Raw genomic sequence first — 17,479 nt, 5'->3', positions numbered from 1 at the left:
GTAAGCAGAAGTTCCAGATGTTTGTATTCTTGGACTGTAATTTGCTTTAGATCATCTGGTGCTAGCATTGCATGAGCTTGTAACACCATCTACAGGTAACATCTGACAGAGGAATGTCCTACCATTGATTTACCAGATTACAATAGTGGAATCTTTTGGAAGACTTGTAACCACATAAGGGGTAGTTAATAGGAAGATTGTAATGAATATAAATGTACCTAGTTAGGATTTTAGACAGTGCTGGGGAGGAGCCGGCTGTCGTGGTACATGTGGGCACCAACGACATAGGAAAATGTGGGAGGGAGGTTCTGGAAGCCAAATTTAGGCTCCTAGGTAGAAAACTTAAATCCAGAACCTCCAGGGTAGCATTCTCTGAAATGCTCCCTGTTTCACGTGCAGGTCACCAGAGGCAGGCAGAGCTCCGGAGTCTCAATGCGTGGATGAGACGATGGTGCAAGGAAGAGGGATTCAGTTTTGTTAGGAACTGGGGAACCTTTTGGGGAAGGGGGGAGTCTCTTCCAAAGGGATGGGCTCCACCTTAACCAGGGTGGAACCAGACTGCTGGCGCTAACCTTTAAAAAGGAGATAGAACAGCTTTTAAACTAGAACAAAGGGGAAAGCCGACAGTTGCTCAGCAGCGCATGGTTCGGAGAGAGGTATCTTCAAAGGATACTAATGATGCATTAGAATTAGGGCATCCTGACAGTGAGGTTCCAATAATAAGAAAAGTAGTCCAAGTGCCTGTAACTAAAAACTCACCTGAGCTAAAAAATTCTAACTTATCCCTATCAATTAAAAAGCAGAATGAAAATACAAACAAAAAACAAACTTTGAAATGTTTGTATGCTAATGCCAGAAGTCTAAGAAGTAAGATGGGAGAATTAGAATGTATAGCAGTAAATGATGACATAGACTTAATTGGCATCTTAGAGACATGGTGGAAGGAGGACAATCAATAGGACAGTGCTATACCGGGGTACAAACTATATCGCAATGATAGAGAGGAGCACCCGGGAGGCGGTGTGGTGCTTTATGTCTGTGATGGCATAGAGTCCAACAGGATAAACATCCTGCACGAGACTAAATGCACAATTGAATCTTTATGGGTAGAAATCCCTTGTGTATCGGGGAAGACTATAGTGATAGGAGTATACTACCGTCCACCTGGCCAAGATGGTGAGACAGACAGTGAAATGCTAAGAGAAATTAGGGAAGCTAACCAAATTGGTAGTGCAGTAATAATGGGAGACTTCAATTACCCCAATATTGACTGGGTAAATGTATCATCGGGACACGCTAGAGAGATAAAGTTCCTGGATGGAATAAATGATAGCTTTATGGAGCAATTGGTTCAGGAACCGACGAGAGAGGGAGCAATTTTAGATCTAATTCTCAGTGGAGAACAGGATTTGGGGAGAGAGGTAATGGTGGTGGGGCCGCTTGGCAATAGTGATCATAATATGATCAATTTGATTTAATGACTGGAAGGGGGACAGTAAGCAAATCCACAGCTCTCATGCTAAACTTTCAAAAGGGAAACTTTGATAAAATGAGAAAAATAGTTAGAAAAAAACTGAAAGGAGCAGCTACAAAAGTAAAAAGTGTGCAAGAGGCGTGGTCATTGTTAAAAAATACCATCCTAGAAGCACAATCCAGATGTATTCCACACATTAAGAAAGGTGGAAAGAAGGCAAAATGATTACCGGCATGGTAAAAGGGGAGGTGAAACAAGCTATTTTAGCCAAAAGATCTTCATTCAAAAATTGGAAGAAGGATCCAACAGAAGAAAATAGGATACTGCATAAGTGTTGGCAAGTTAAATGTAAGACATTGATAAGACAGGCTAAGAGAGAATTTGAAAAGAAGTTGGCTGTAGAGGCAAAAACTCACAGCAAAAACTTTTTTAAATATATCCGAAGCAGAAAGCCTGTGAGGGAGTCAGTTGGACCGTTAGATGATCGAGGGGTTAAAGGGGCACTTAGAGAAGATAAGGCCATCGTGGAAAGATTAAATGATTTCTTTTCTTCGGTATTTACTGAAGAGGATGTTGGGGAGGTACCCGTAATGGAGAAGGTATTCATGGGTAATGATTCAGATGGACTGAATCAAATCACGGTGAACCTAGAAGATGTGGTAGGCCTGATTGACAAACTGAAAAGTAGTAAATCACCTGGACCGGATGGTATACACCCCAGAGTTCTGAAGGAACTAAAAAATGCAATTTCAGACCTATTAATAAAAATTTGTAACCTGTTATTAAAATCATCCATTGTATCTGAAGACTGGAGGATAGCTAATGTAACCCCCATATATAAAAAGGACTCTAGGGGCGATCCGGGAAACTACAGACCGGTTAGCCTGACTTCAGTGCCAGGAAAAATAGTGGAAAGTTTTCTAAACATCAAAATCACAGAACATATAGAAAGACATGGTTTAATGGAACAAAATCTGCATGGCTTTACCCAAGGCAAGTCTTGCCTCACAAATCTGCTTCACTTTTTTGAAGGAGTTAAACATGTAGATAAAGGTGAACCTGTAGATGTAGTGTACTTGGATTTTCAGAAGGCATTTGACAAAGTTCCTCATGAGAGGCTTCTAGGAAAAATAAAAAGTCATGGGATAGGTGGCGATGTCCTTTCGTGGATTACAAACTGGCTAAAAGACAGGAAACAGAGAGTAGGATTAAATGGACAAATTTTCTCAGTGGAAAGGTGTGGGCAGTGGAGTGCCTCAGGGATCTGTATTGGGACCCTTACTTTTCAATATATTTATAAATGATCTGGAAAGAAATACAAGAAGTGAGGTAATCAGATTTGCAGATGATACAAAATTGTTCAGAGTAGTTAAATCACAAGCAGATTTGATAAATTGCAGGAAGACCTTGTGAGGCTGGAAAATTGGGCATCAAAATGGCAACTGAAATTTAATGTGGACAAGTGCAAGGTGATGCATATAGGGAAAAATAACCCATGCTATAGTTACACAATGTTAGGTTCCATATTAGGTGCTACAACCCAAGAAAGAGATCTAGGCGTCATGGTGGATAACACATTGAAATCGTCGGTTTAGTGTGCTGCGGCAGTCAAAAAAGCAAACAGAATGTTGAGAATTATTAGAAAGGGAATAGTGAATAAAACGGAAAATGTCATAATACCTCTGTATCGCTCCATGGTGAGACCACACCTTGAATACTGTGTACAATTCTGGTCGCCGCATCTCAAAATAGATATAATTGCGATGGAGAAGGTACAGAGAAGGGCGACCAAAATGATAAAGGGAATGGAACAGCTCCCCTATGAGGAAAGACTAAAGAGGTTAGGACTTTTCAGCTTGGGGAAGAGACGACTGAGGGGGGATATGATAGAGGTGTTTAAAATCATGAGAGGTCTAGAATGGGTAGATGTGAATCGGTTTTTTACTCTTTCGGATAATAGAAAGACTAGGGGGCACTCCATGAAGTTAGCATGTGGCACATTTAAAACTAATCAGAGAAAGTTCTTTTTCACTCAACACACAATTAAACTCTGGAATTTGTTGCCAGAAGATGTGGTTAGTGCAGTTAGTATAGCTGTGTTTAAAAAAGGATTGGATAAGTTCTTGGAGGAGAAGTCCATTACCTGCTATTAATTAAGTTGACTTAGATAATAACCACCGCTATTACTAGCAACGGTAACATGGAATAGACTTAGTTTTGGGGTACTTGCCAGGTTTGGAAACAGGATGCTGGGCTCAATGGACCCTTGGTCTGACCCAGTATGGCATGTTCTTACGTACCTCCAAAACCTTGTGAAATTCCCTTTCATTATAAATACTAAAACAAACAATAGGTCCAAAGCCGTGCTCCTTTATTTGACCCCTGTGTGGTACTGAGAGCGGTCTTGGGGTGGCCAGAGAACAGACTCCTGGACTCTCAAACTTCTTTTTTTTTTTTTTTTTCATGCATTTCACTTTAACAACAAGAATAATTGTTATAGAAATGAGAGGTGCACATACAAAAAAACCCAAGAAACTGTCAAAATAGCTCTCAAAAAGGAATCTCATAAACTTCTTTAATAATGACAAGAAAACAAAACCGAATCTGATCTGCTTTCCTTCGCAGTTCACAAAATAGCACTATAACTCACAATTCAGCAGTAGGAGCCTTCCCTAGGCTTCCTTCTCTTCCCTGGGGCTCCTTGTTCTCCCTGAGTCTAGCTTCTTATTCCCATGCCCTCGGAGCAGAACTCCCTTCCTGCCTGTGGCTTAAGGTGGCCCAGGCTAAATGCCCGGCCCCAGACTTTTAAGGAGGGTCTAATGTACAGTCTGTTACACCCTGGTACCTGCACAGCCTGGAGTTTAAAGTAACATTTGGTCCTAGGGAATTTTAGACTTCTGCTGGTGCCAGAGGGTTAACTTTCCATTCAAGAGCAAGTGTTGCAGGTGTTTACAGTGGAAGACCCAGACTTAAAATGAATTCATGGCAGGAAATGAGACAGACTTGCAGTGTCTGCACTTTTTTTTTTTTTTTAACTAAAATAACAATAGGAACGTGTCATGCAGAGCTTGTGATGTAAAATCTATGGTGTTTGTCTGCTTTATTGACATGAAAAATGTTTCATTTTTAAAACTGTGTCTCAAGATCTCCTGGTTGGGATTCTCTTTTGCTAGGAGTCCCAGACAGAGACTTTATTTACAAACACATTTTTTTCTACGGCTTTAAGAGCAAGTATGATGTCAAACTTTTTTTTTGTAATATGCAGTTTAATTTGCATCTAACTGCTGCTGTTGCATATGCTCAGTGGCCTACTGTAACTGTGCTGTGTAATGGTGTTTGCTGTCTCTGAGATGTGAGGACACAACATGAGCTTTTTTGCTATTTGTACACCATTAATTTCTAGAAAATCCTTTTTTTTTTTTTTTTTTACAGAAGCATTTTACCTAGCAAAAATAAATCAAGCAGCCATGGAAATCAGTGGCTGCTTCAGTTGATTTTTTTTTTATGTTTATAGCCTTCCAAGAGAAGGCAGCAAGTTGTGTCCAGACTAATAGACCAGCCTCTGGCTCTTGGTGGTTGTTTAATTGCCTGCTGATGAAAACCTTAACAAAATATGATTTTTATGATGTGGACTTGTACCATACTGGATGCATTGCTCTATAACACATGCTGGTGGCTTCCCTAAAACAGCATTAGTCTGGAGAAGCTTTCTGCCCCCTTGCCCCTCAGAAGGTATGGAAGGGCATGCAGCCTCTAGTTGGGAAGAAAGCAAACTATGGCCTGGGGGCCTCATCTGGCTGGTTTGCAATGGCAGGGTGGGTCTTGGTCCATGGCAGCAATAGCATGCCACTTCTCCAGGCCAGAAGTGATGCTGCTGAGGGTCAGATGGAAGCCTCTGCTAGATCCGATACCCCAACCAGCTCACTCCTGCCCTCCCTTGCTGTAGTTGGGAGGGACTGAGAAATGAAGGGAAGAAAATAGCCTGAGAGGCTAATGCAGCCAAGTCTCAAACAACATTCTTTACTAGGGATATGCTAGACAAAAAAATTAATTTTGTTATTGGGGAGAGGGGGGTTCTTAAGGCCTGGATTAGCCACTGTTGGAAACAGGATGCTGGGCTTGATGGACCCTTGGTCTGAACCAGTATGGCATGTTCTTATGTTCGTTTCATTTTCTAAAGTTTGTAAAAACAAAATAAACATTTTTTTAAAAAACCCAAAAAATGGAGTTAAGAAGCCCATCCATCCCACCTGGAAAAATGCTGGAGCCAGGATCCCCCACAGCCCCTACTTACCTGGACTGGGGGAATCCGATGTCGAAGCCTTGGTCTTGTGTAGGCATAGGCCCTGGAAGAATGACGCAACCTCGCCCAAAGCCTCACACTAAGGCCTGGCTTAGAGGCTTAGGCCTGATGCCTGGGTCTTTGTCTAGGCTGAGGCCCTGGCCTCAGGCCTGGGCCTATGCTGAGGTGTCAGGGCCAGACCCTGATGTCAGGGCTGGGCTGCAGCATTGGAACCATGACAGATGCGGTAATTGGGGGCCAGGAAGTTTTCTGACCCCAACAAAATGTTTCCAGGCCTTGACCTTTACTCAGATCTTGGCCAAGGCCCTGGTATTGGGTCTGGACCTTTGCCTAGCTCCAGTTGGTAACACTATATTTTTTTCCAAAATGAAATGTGAAAACCAACAAAATTTTGTTGGAATAATGTATATCCCTATTTTACATGGGCCTGAAGAAAATGTAACTCTCAAAAGCTTCTCTCAAATGTATTTAGCCCAATTAAAATAGTATCTGTTATATCTTGGGTTTATCTTTGTATCTGTGCATCTAAGTGGACTAACACAGCAACCATACAACTTTATCATACATTCTGAAAACTAAAAGACACTAGGGAAAATTTAAATAAATAAACAGCTCAGATTTTTCTTGCAAAAATGTTTGAAGAAAGTTAAAAACTAAATGTACTTGTATTCTTGGTGAGTGTCCTTAAATTATTTTTACAGTTTTGCATGATTAGACCTGTTTGTCTATGTCCTGATGAACTTGCAACTAAATTCTTCTTCTTTGATAAAACATCCCATTTCTATAGTTTATTTCTGTTTACTAATCGGGGGTTTTAAATTATACCATCAGCTCATTATATGTGGCCTTGGAAAGATTGATGTGACTGACTGGAAGGCAAATACTAGGTTAAAACACTGTACCCCTGACAGCAACATTGTGAAATGGTTCTGGAAAGCTGTGGAGTTTTTCGATGAAGAGAGGCGAGCGCGGCTGCTTCAGTTTGTGACGGGGTCATCCAGAGTTCCTCTGCAGGGCTTCAAAGCTTTACAAGGTAAGTGCACCGTGAGGCAGGAAGGCATGAAAACAGGGCACGATCTACTAGAAATATTTGTGCACCTGTCCTGCTCGGCTAGTAAATAACAAAAAAGTTGCAAGAGCTGTCTTTTTTTTTTTTTTATTCAGGCTGCACGGAATGACTTTCTTGTTATGGTAAGAACTTGTTCACAACAGTGATTTGTAAATCACAGGAAGCAGAGCCAAGAAATTAAGCAACAGAGTTAATTATATATGTAAATGTTTTCTCTTCTACTTATTAGGCGAATAAGACTGCACTTAGCAATGTTAAGAGAGAAAATGTGGAGAACTGTTGGGTTTTAGTGTTCCAAAACAGAATAAAAGTCAGTTCCTTTTGACCTGCAGATGAACAATGTCACTTTCTCTATGCCATTTCTCTATATCCATAATGAATATGCATGGAATAAAGCAGTGTGGCATGTAACAACAGTTACTGCCATAAGCAACTTGCTGGGCAGACTTGATGAACCATTTGGTCTTTTACTGCTGTCAGTTACTACGTTACAATGAGATAGATCTGTATGTACTGCCTCCATTGTATGCAACTCTATCTCATGCATATTCATTATGGATATCCTGAAAACCAAATCCTTTTGTGTCTTTTCAGGACCAGAGTTGGCCACCACTGCTCTATGCTGTCTCTGTTTGGTCTTGCATATCTGTGCTTAGCATACATATGTTCTGAATTCTTTTTGTGACCGATCTGCAGGTGCTGCAGGCCCAAGACTATTCACAATCCACCAGATTGATGCTAGCACTAATAACCTGCCGAAAGCTCACACCTGGTAAGAAATAAAATCACTTCTTCCCCCTCTAGTCCTCCCCAGTTTTCCATCCATTTGAAGGTCAGCTGTAGAACTTGCAAGTTGAAATTTATTATAAGAATTATGCAGCTTGATGGTAGCTTCTTGTTTGGCACCACACTATTCATAATATGTGCATTATTATTATAAAGTAGTGTTGTGTTTATTTTGATGTATGCTCTGTGAAAAGTGAAGTTAAAAATAGATGCTTACAGAGCTGAGACAGACTTGTATGTTAACGAGCAGAAGTTCCCTGTACGTACCAGATCAGTCCAGACTCCTGGGTTTTGCCTCCGCACCAGCAGATGGAGACAGAGCAAGATTTGACAGGCTCTGCCATAAATACCAGGGTGCCACCCACAGCCTGTCAGTATTACTCTGTCTCCAGCAGATTGTCCGGGTGCATGGCCCACAGCCTGAATTGATAAAAAAAAGAGAGAGAGAAATAGAAGGGATATTTAGGTTTGCTAGTTAGTCAGAGTGTTCTTGTTTGCTTCCTTCTTTTAATTAAGTTTAAAAAAAAAAAAAAAAGTACAACATAGGTTTAGGAGGAAGAAGATTTGTATGGAACGGTCAGTTGTCTCCCAGGGGGTTGTCAAGTCCTGAGGGGACCATCCTCCCCTGGTCGAGCAGGGTGCTGGTGCTAGGGGTCGAGGACCCTACTTTCCCTACAAACCCAGCCGGGGTGATACCGGGGAGTCCAGCTCACTCACCCCAGCCGGACCAATTCAGCACTCATCGGGGGACAGCGTCTAAGGTAAAAAAAAAAAAAAAAAAAAGATTTTTGGTCCTGCGCCAAGCAGCGATTCTCCGACCTTACTGCGGCGACAATTGCTAGCCCACGCGTTCGGTTATTTTTCTTTTTTGCGATTTTCGTCGGAGCCGGCATGCCACGAGGCATGGCCTGTGCGGCCTGCGGCTCGGGGAGCACGCGCCTCTCGCAAGATGGGCTGTGTTCAGCCTGCATCCCCGGAGGAGAGGGTCCGTTGGGAGCGGTTTGGGGGGTGGTAATGCGTCGGCGAGCGGTCGCGATCAGGGAGCGGTCCTCTATCCCTCCCAAACCTTTGCCGTGAAATCCGTGAAAACCCGCCATCTTGCCACTGGCTCCCATTACCGCGCCGATCGCGGAGGGGGCCAGGAATTCCCCGCCCTCCCTTTCCCCACAGCGGCCGGTTTCGCGGCCTGCTTCCCCGGCAGGGGGAGGGAAGGGGGGCTGACACCGGCACGGATTCGGAGGATTCCTGTTCTTCTTTTTCTTCGGGGTTTATTTTGGCAATGCATATAAAAGGCATTCACCCCAGTCGGGGTCCCATGGGGACCCACTTCCAGCAGGCATATCTCATCCCCGGTCAGAGGACAAGGAGGGACCTTCCAAGTCCAAGCGCCCATTGCGGGCCCTTCCCCCCAGGGAGGATACGGCTTACCCCTGTGACTCATCGGATCAGGAGGACCATGAGGAGCCTTTCCCTGAAGGGGGTAGAGGGAGAGGGCACACCAGCGCAGGGAGCGGCAAGGCAGAGCCAGGCTTCGGAGGGCGACGACCTGAGGGTGATTCGCCTCTTTCGAAGGGACGAGCTGGCCCCTCTCATTCCCGCCATTCTGGGGGAGTTAGGGATCGCTGCGCCTCCCGAGGAGTCTCGCCTTGGCTCTATGGACCCAGTGTTGCTGGGCTTGAGTGGCCCTCCCACCACATTTCCCTTTCATTTTTCTGCTACGGACCTTCTTTTTCGAGAGTGGGATACACCGGACTTGGGCCTGAAGGTCACAAAGGCTATGGATAAGCTTTATCCTTTGCCTGAGGACGCGCTGGAAATCCTTCGGGTGTCGAAGGTAGCTGCCGCGGTCTCAGCGGTGACAAAGAGAACGACTATCCCGGTCACGGGTGCCACGGCGCTGAAGGATCTTCAGGACCGTAAGTTGGAGATCCAGCTGAAGAAGATTTTCGAAGTCTCTGCTCTGGGAGCCCGAGCAGCCGTTTGTAGCAACTTTGAGTTATGGGCCGGGCTACGTTGGGTGCAACAGCTCCTTGCCAATGAAGGCCTTTCGGAGGAAGAAGCCAGACAAGCTGGGCATCTAGAAGCGCTCGTGGCTTATAGAGCGGATGCCCTCTATGATCTTCTGAGAACTTCGGCTCGTTCCATGGTCTCGGCTGTTTCGGCCAGAAGGCTACTGTGGTTGCGAAACTGGTCTGTGGACGAAGCCTCTAAATCTCGACTGGGGTCCCTACCTTTTAAGGGCAAACTCCTGTTTGGTAAGGAATTGGAAGACATGATCCAGTTGCTGGGCGAAAATAAAGGCTACCAGCTCCCGGAGGACAGGGCGCATTCCAGGGGGTCCTTCTCGTCCAGATGCAGGTTTTGGGGTAATCGAAAGGCTCGTGCACCTCGGCCTAGCACCCCCTCCTCCTCCTCCTTTCGTTCGGGGGGGGGGGGCAGACAACAGCCCCCAGCCCTTTCATGGAAGGTGTTTTGGTAGACCTGCTGCCGCCTCGTCATCTACCGGTGGTAAGCCAGCACAATGATTCCGGCCGGTCCATTCCTTCATACCGAAGGTAGGGGGCCGGTTGTCTCTCTTCTACGAGGAATGGGCCACCATCACGACCGACCAGTGGGTCCTCTCTGTGATAAAACACAGCTACGCCTTAGATTTTGCTCGCCCTCCCAGCTCCAGATTTTTCCCTTCCCCGTGTGGACACGCAGACAAGCAACGAGTGGTTCTCCAGACTGTGGCCCAACTGTCGGTTCTGGGGGCAATCGTCCTGGTTCCCACCTTGGACCAACGAAAAGGGCATTACTCCATATACTTCGTCATTCCAAAGAAAGAAGGCTCTTTCCAGCCCATACTAGATCTGAAGTACATCAACAGATGTCTCCGGATCCCATGCTTTCGCATGGAGACGTTGAGGTCCGTGATCGCTTCCGTTCGGCTGGGAGAGTTTCTGGCCTCCCTGGATTTCACGGAGGCGTACTTACACATCGGAATCAGGAAGGAGCATCAGAAACACCTCAGGTTCTGTGTGTTGGGCAGGCATTACCAATTTCAGGCATTGCCCTTTGGCCTCGCCGCTGCACCCAGAACTTTCACCAAGATAATGGTGGTAGTTTTATTTTATTTATTTATTTAAAACTTTTATATACCGACGTTCAAATGGATATCACATCGGTTTACATTATAACAGGGGTAACAATTAACATCAGTAGGAGGAAAATAATAGTTACATCTAACAAGGTAAATTCCAAGGAACGGGATGTCGAAAAAGAGAAGCAGAGTTTAGTGAGGGATAGAGTTAACGTTAAGAGAGAAAGAAAGAAAGCAACTATATTACATTACTGCCACATTATAATACGGTACAGTAGTAGAGTATTATATAACATTATCTGAAGGTATATTACATTATGTTACATTGTAAATTACAGACTTTAATACAGAGCTATGTTGACCAGGGATGCTACGATTAGGTGAATGTCTGTTTGAACAACCAGGTCTTCAACTTTTTTTTGAAGGTTGTTGTGCTCTGCTCTAGACGTAAGTCAGGGGGCATTGAGTTCCATAGAGATGGTCCTGCTATGGAAAAGGCTCTCTCTCGGGTGGAGGCGAGCTGTGAAAGTTTGTGGGAAGGGGTTGACAGAGTTCCTAAATAAATGGATCTGGTTGGTCTCTTGGGGGAGTGATATTGGAGTGAATCATTTAGCCAAATCATCTCTTTATTGTGTAGAGTTTTATGGATAATTGTTAGGCATTTATGTTGGATTCTGGCAGGGATTGGAAGCCAATGAAGTTCTTTGAGTATTGGAGTTATGTGGTCCGATCTGCGTGAGTTTGTGAGGATTCTAGCTGCTGCATTTTGTAGCATCTGCAGCGGTTTGATTGTTGTTGAAGGTAGACCCAAGAGTAGGGCGTTACAATAATCTAACTTTGTGAATATGGTGGCTTGGAGGACTGTTCGGAAGTCACTAAAGTGAAGGAGGGGTCTTAGTTTCTTCAGTATGTGAAGTTTAAAGAAGCAGTCCCTTGTTATATTAGAAATGTGTTTTTGGAGATTGAGGTGGTTGTCGAGGGTAACCCCTAGATCCCTGACATGAAGTGGAGAGGGGTTGGAGGTGACAGGGAGAGTGGGGATATGGCGGGAAGGTGAGATAAAAAGTAGTTCTGTTTTTGAGGTGTTTAGAGCAAGCCTGAGGTTAGTGAGGAGGCTGTTCATTGACTTGAGGCATGTATCCCAGGTTTTGAGGGCGTTAGTCACAGAGTCGGTGACAGGAATGAGGACCTGGACGTCATCTGCATAGACATAGTGTGTGAGTCCTAGGTCTGCAAGGAGTTGGCATAAGGGAAGGAGGTAAATATTGAAGAGGGTTGGGGAAAGGGAGGAGCCTTGAGGGACCCCATGGGATAGCTTAACAGGGTTTGATTCGTAGTTGCTGAATTTAACTTTAAAGTGGCGATCCGCCAGAAAGGAAGTGAACCAGCTCAGAGCTGGGCCTGAGATGCCGATGTCAGAGAGTCGGTCGATTAGTATATTGTGGCTAACAGTATCAAAGGCCGCAGAGATGTCTAACATGGCCAGGATACATGTTTGGCCTTTATCAAGGCTTTTTAGAATGGTGTCGGAAAGGGAGATTAGGAGGGTTTCAGTGTTAAAGAACTTTCGGAAGCCAAACTGTGATGGGAATAACAGTCTGTGATTTTCCAGGTGTTCTATAAGCTGAGCATTTACTACCCTTTCCATGAGTTTCGCTATGAATGATAAATTGGATATTGGTCTGAAGTTGGAAGGAACTGCGGGATCTAGGTTAGGTTTCTTAAGTATGGGTTTGAGTATGGCTTGTTTCAGTTCAGGGGGGACTAGACCAGTAGTGAGGGAGCAGTTAATGATTTCTGATATGGGTTTGGCTATGATGTCAGGGATAGCCAGGAGGGATTTAGTAGGTATGGAGTCTTCAGGATGTGAGGATGGTTTCATTTTCTTTAGGAATCTAGTAATCTCAGAGGCAGAAGTGAGTTCGAAAGAATTAAGAGTGGTGTTGGGGTTCTTCTGACTGGTGAAAGGGAGAGGGGAGGGAGGGGGGAGAGATGAGATAAGGTTGGTGATTTTGGTGTGGAAGAAGTTGGCTAATTAATTACATTTGTTTCTTGCATCAATATCGGTGATGGGGGGGGTGGTTTGAATTTGTGAGGGAAGTTACATAAGCGAAGAGGGCTTTAGCATCGTATTGATAATTGTGGATTTTACTAGCATAATAGTCTCTTTTTGTTTTCAAAATGGATGTTCGGTAGGTGTGGAGGGTGTGTTTGTAGGATAATTGGAGGGCTGGGGAGGGGTTCTTACGCCAATTTTTCTCTTTGTCTCGTAGTTGCAGTTTGAGTGCCTTAAGTTCCTGGGTGTACCAAGGCTTCTTGGGGTTGGATGGCGAAATTTCTTTAGAGATACAGGGGCAGATTTCATCAGCGATATGGTTTGTAATGTTCTTCCATGAACTGTAGGCAGTAGCTTCATCGCTGAGGTCTAGATTCTGTAGGTCTTTTGAAAGGGATAAGGAAAGTTCCTCTAAAGAGCAGGATTTTCTATAGTGAATAGTATTGTTTTGTTTTTTGTTGGTACAGTGCGTTTTGTTTATTTTGAGGGTAGCGTTAATGAGCGAGTGGTCTGACCATGGAATGGATGTGCAGGTGGGAGGTGCAGTTAGGAGGAGATGGGAGTTTGTAAAGATCAGGTCTAGGGTATGACCTGCTTTGTGGGTGGGGCTGGATACAGATTGTGTGAAGCCCATAGCAGAGATGGCCGAAAGGAAGGCTGCGCATGAGGGTGACTGTGGGATACAATCAATGTGTAAGTTGAAGTCGCCCAGTATGATGGCAGGAATGTCCATGTCAATCTTATCAGCAATGAGTTCAATAAGGGGGGAGGCATTATTATTGAGGAGGCCTGGAGGGGTGTAGACCAGACAGATTTGGAGATGAGGAGATTTAAATAGGCCCACTTCATATTTATTGTCGATGTTGACTATTTGGTGAATAAGGTTGAGTTCTTTCTTGGCTACTAATAGGAGGCCTCCTCCTCTTTTTTTGAGTCTGGGGATAGAATGTATATTGTATAGATTGGTGGGGAGTTGATTCAGTAGTACAACATCAGTTGGGTTTAGCCATGTCTCCGTTATTGCACAGATGTCTGGCCGGGAGTCTGATAGAAGGTCATTCAGGATGGGAATTTTTTTGGTTAAGGATTGGGAGTTGAATAGCAGGAGTGATAGTGTAGTTAGACAGAGCATTTGGGTTAGCGGAGAGATCAATATGGGTACTAGGGATCTGATATTTGTTGTAGGTGGGGGGAAGAAGCATTGTTTTCGGACATAGGGCCGGGGGTTGAGAATGGGAATGGGGTAGGATATCATATTCAGGTAGGAGTGTGGGAGGGTTCTGAGTGTTACCTGGGGGAATAGGAATGTATGGCTCAGAAATCGGAGTGAGTTGGTGTGATTGTGTTTGGACGAATGTAGCAATAATAAAGGAATTGGGGGGGGGGGGGTTAGTCTGGGGCAGAATTGAGGGCCGACTGGAGTGATGACTACCCAGATGTATCTAGGCAATTAGATAGGGGAAGCACTGAGAATATAATGAAGATCACATATACAGGGGATTCTGAAGCGTAGAACAGATTAATGGTGTGGAGGAGTTGAGGTATAACAAGGGGTGTTTGGTATGGGGGAGTGTTAGGGGCTGCACTAAGGGGCGCACCAAGGGGCAAGCTCCTTGGTCGTGCTCCTTAGGCGTGCGACGCACGGCGTGCGACGCCTAGGTCACTGCTTAACTTTTAAACGGCTGGAGGAGCTGGAGTAGCGCCTCCCACAGCCGGTGATGTCACAGGTGGGTCGGGCCGAGGGCGGGCTTCGCGGCGCGGCCTGGATCGTCGGCGGCGTCCCGGGTGCTTGCGGCGAGGTGCGGCCTGCTCTGGACCCCGATGGGTCAAACGCCGATCGCGAGAGCGTGGCCAGAGTCGAGGGTCGCAGCGAGGACAGGGCCGGAAACAGAAGGAGGGAGCCGGTCGCAGGCCTTACTTTTTAAAGCTGGAGGAGCGCCTCCCACAGCCGGTGATGTCACAGGTGGGTCGGGCCGAGGGCGGGCTTCGCAGCGCGGCCTGGATCGTCGGCGGCGTCCCGGGTGCTTGCGGCGAGGTGCGGCCTGCTCTGGACCCCGATGGGTCAAACGCCGATCGCGAGAGCGTGGCCGGAGTCGAGGGTCGCAGCGAGGACGGGGCCGGAAACAGAAGGAGGGAGCCGGTCGCAGGCCTTACTTTTTAAAGCTGGAGGAGCGCCTCCCACAGCCGGTGATGTCACAGGTGGGTCGGGCCGAGGGCGGGCTTCGCGGCGCGGCCTGGATCGTCGGCGGCGTCCCGGGTGCTTGCGGCGAGGTGCGGCCTGCTCTGGACCCCGATGGGTCAAACGCCGATCGCGAGAGCGTGGCCGGAGTCGAGGGTCGCAGCGAGGACGGGGCCGGAAACAGAAGGAGGGAGCCGGTCGCAGGCCTTACTTTTTAAAGCTGGAGGAGCGCCTCCCACAGCCGGTGATGTCACAGGTGGGTCGGGCCGAGGGCGGGCTTCGCGGCGCGGCCTGGATCGTCGGCGGCGTCCCGGGTGCTTGCGGCGAGGTGCGGCCTGCTCTGGACCCCGATGGGTCAAACGCCGATCGCGAGAGCGTGGCCGGAGTCGAGGGTCGCAGCGAGGACGGGGCCGGTAGTTGCAGCACAGCTGCGTCGGGAGGGGTTCTTAGTCCACCCATATCTGGACGATTGGTTGATCCGAGCGAAATCCGAGGAGCTCTGTTGGGCGGCGATACACCGGGTGCTGCAGTTGTTGCGCTCTCTTGGCTGGGTGGTCAATACATCCAAAAGTCACCTCAACCCCTCTCAGTCTCTGGAATTTTTGGGAGCATTATTCGACACACGACTGGGGAAAGTCTTTCTCTCCGTCGATCGCAGTCTCAAACTGCAAGGGCAGGTCAGGGCCTTACTGCAGAAACAACCCCCGATGGTGTAGGACTATCTGCAGTTGATAGGTTCCATGGCATCCATGCTGGAATTGGTACCTTGGTCTTTTGCACACACCCTTACAAACAGCTTTGCTGTCCCGCTGGAGTCCGGTGTCCGAACAATTCCATCTTCCATTACCCCTAACGAATCTGGCTCACTCCAGTCTGGGGTGGTGGTTGTGTGCGGACAATCTCCTCCGGGGGGGTCTTGCTTGTGGCCCCGGATTGGATGGTGGTCACCACAGATGTGAACCTTTCTGCTTGGGGAGCGATGTGTTTGAGACAGGCAGTTCAGGGGCTCTGGTCCTCGACCGAGTCGCGTTGGTCGATCAATCACTTGGAAACCAGGGCGGTGCAGCTGGCATTGCGAGCTTTTCTCCCTCTAATCCAGGGAAAGTCAGTCAGGGTTCTGTCTGACAATGTGACAACAGTAGCCTATATCAATCATCAGGGGGGGACAGGAGCCGTCCGGTAGCGCTAGAGGCCCGGCTGTTGATTCAGTGGGCGGAACAGCACCTTATCAGCATCGCCGCATCCCACATAGCAGGAGTAGACAACATTCACGCGAACTTCCTGAGTCGACATCAGCTCGACCCTGGAGAATGGGAACTTGCGGACAGGGCCTTCCGGCTGATCTGCGACAGATGGGGAACACCGGCCATGGATCTGATGGCGATCTATCAGAATGCCAAGGCTCTGCACTTCTTTGCCCGTTGAAGGGGCACAGGGGCGGAAGGGGCGGACGCCTTGGTCCTACCATGGCCGATGTCAGTCTTGCTATATGTTTTTCCCCCTTGGCCACTGATCGGCAAGGTTCTTTGCCGCATAGAGAGTCATCCTATGGAGGTAATTCTGGTGGCTCTGGAGTGGCCACGACGGCCGTGGTTCGCAGACCTGGTCAATCTCGCGTTGGAGGAGCCCCTGTATCTCCCATCTTTACCAAATCTTCTCCATCAGGATCCTGTTTGTTTCGATCAGGTAGATCACTTTTGTCTAGCGGCATGGTGTTTGAGAGGCGTCGTTTGAAAGGCAAAGGTTATTCGGATGCAGTGGTGTCCACCCTCCTGAGGTCACATAAGACTTCGACTTCCTTGTCATATGTGCAAGTTTGGAAGGTTTTCGAATCATGGTGTATCGCTCGTGCAGTTAGGTCCACTCGGGCGTCCATTTCCAATATTCTAGCCTTTCTACAGGATGGGTTGGCAAGGGTTTGTCCTGTAGTTCGTTGCGCGTACAGGTAGCTGCTCTCGGGTGTTTACGTGGCTCGGTGGAAGGGGAGACGTTGTCATCACACCCAGATGTTGCCCGGTTTCTGAGGGGGTCAAAGCATTTGTGTCCACCGCTGCTGACCCTGTGTCCTTCATGGAACTTAAATGTGGTGCTCAAGGTGTTGTGTGTGCCACCGTTTGAACCACTGAAGAGGGCGACCCTGAAGGATCTTACATTGAAGGTAGTATTTTTTTGTGGCAATCACGTCGGCCAGAAGAGTGTCTGAGCTTCAGGCTTTGTCCTGTAGGGAGCCTTTCTTGCGGATCTCTGATTCAGGGGTTAGTCTGAGGGCAGTTCCCTCCTTTCTGCCGAAAGTGGTTTCTGCTTTTCTTTGAACCAGTCTGTGGAGCTGCCATCGTTTCCTAACCTTGACCGGTCGGATTCCCTTTCTAAGGACCTGAGGAAGTTGGATGTGCGTAGGGTTCTGCTACGCTATCTGGAAGTTACTAATGTATTTCACGTTTTGGATCACCTCTTCGTTCTTTGGAAGGGGACTAAGAAGGGTAACATGGCGTCTAAGTCCACCATCTCGCGTTGGTTGAAGGAATCTATA

General features: G+C 47.0%; 1 protein-coding gene across 1 annotated transcript in view; it reads left to right on the top strand.

Annotated features, from left to right (window-relative positions):
- Positions 1-17,479, top strand: part of SMURF2 (SMAD specific E3 ubiquitin protein ligase 2) — a 316,698-nt gene that overhangs the window by 279,239 nt on the left and 19,980 nt on the right. Inside the window, exons 17-18 of the mRNA XM_029600765.1 lie at positions 6,609-6,810; positions 7,543-7,618. Coding sequence (XP_029456625.1) covers positions 6,609-6,810; positions 7,543-7,618 — 278 coding nt within the window. The remainder of the gene's footprint in view (positions 1-6,608; positions 6,811-7,542; positions 7,619-17,479) is intronic.

This window comes from Rhinatrema bivittatum, chromosome 4, assembly GCF_901001135.1.
Source record: "Rhinatrema bivittatum chromosome 4, aRhiBiv1.1, whole genome shotgun sequence".
Classification (NCBI taxonomy): domain Eukaryota; kingdom Metazoa; phylum Chordata; class Amphibia; order Gymnophiona; family Rhinatrematidae; genus Rhinatrema; species Rhinatrema bivittatum.
Note: the sequence above shows the minus strand (reverse complement) of the source record. Positions and strands in the feature narration are given on the sequence as shown.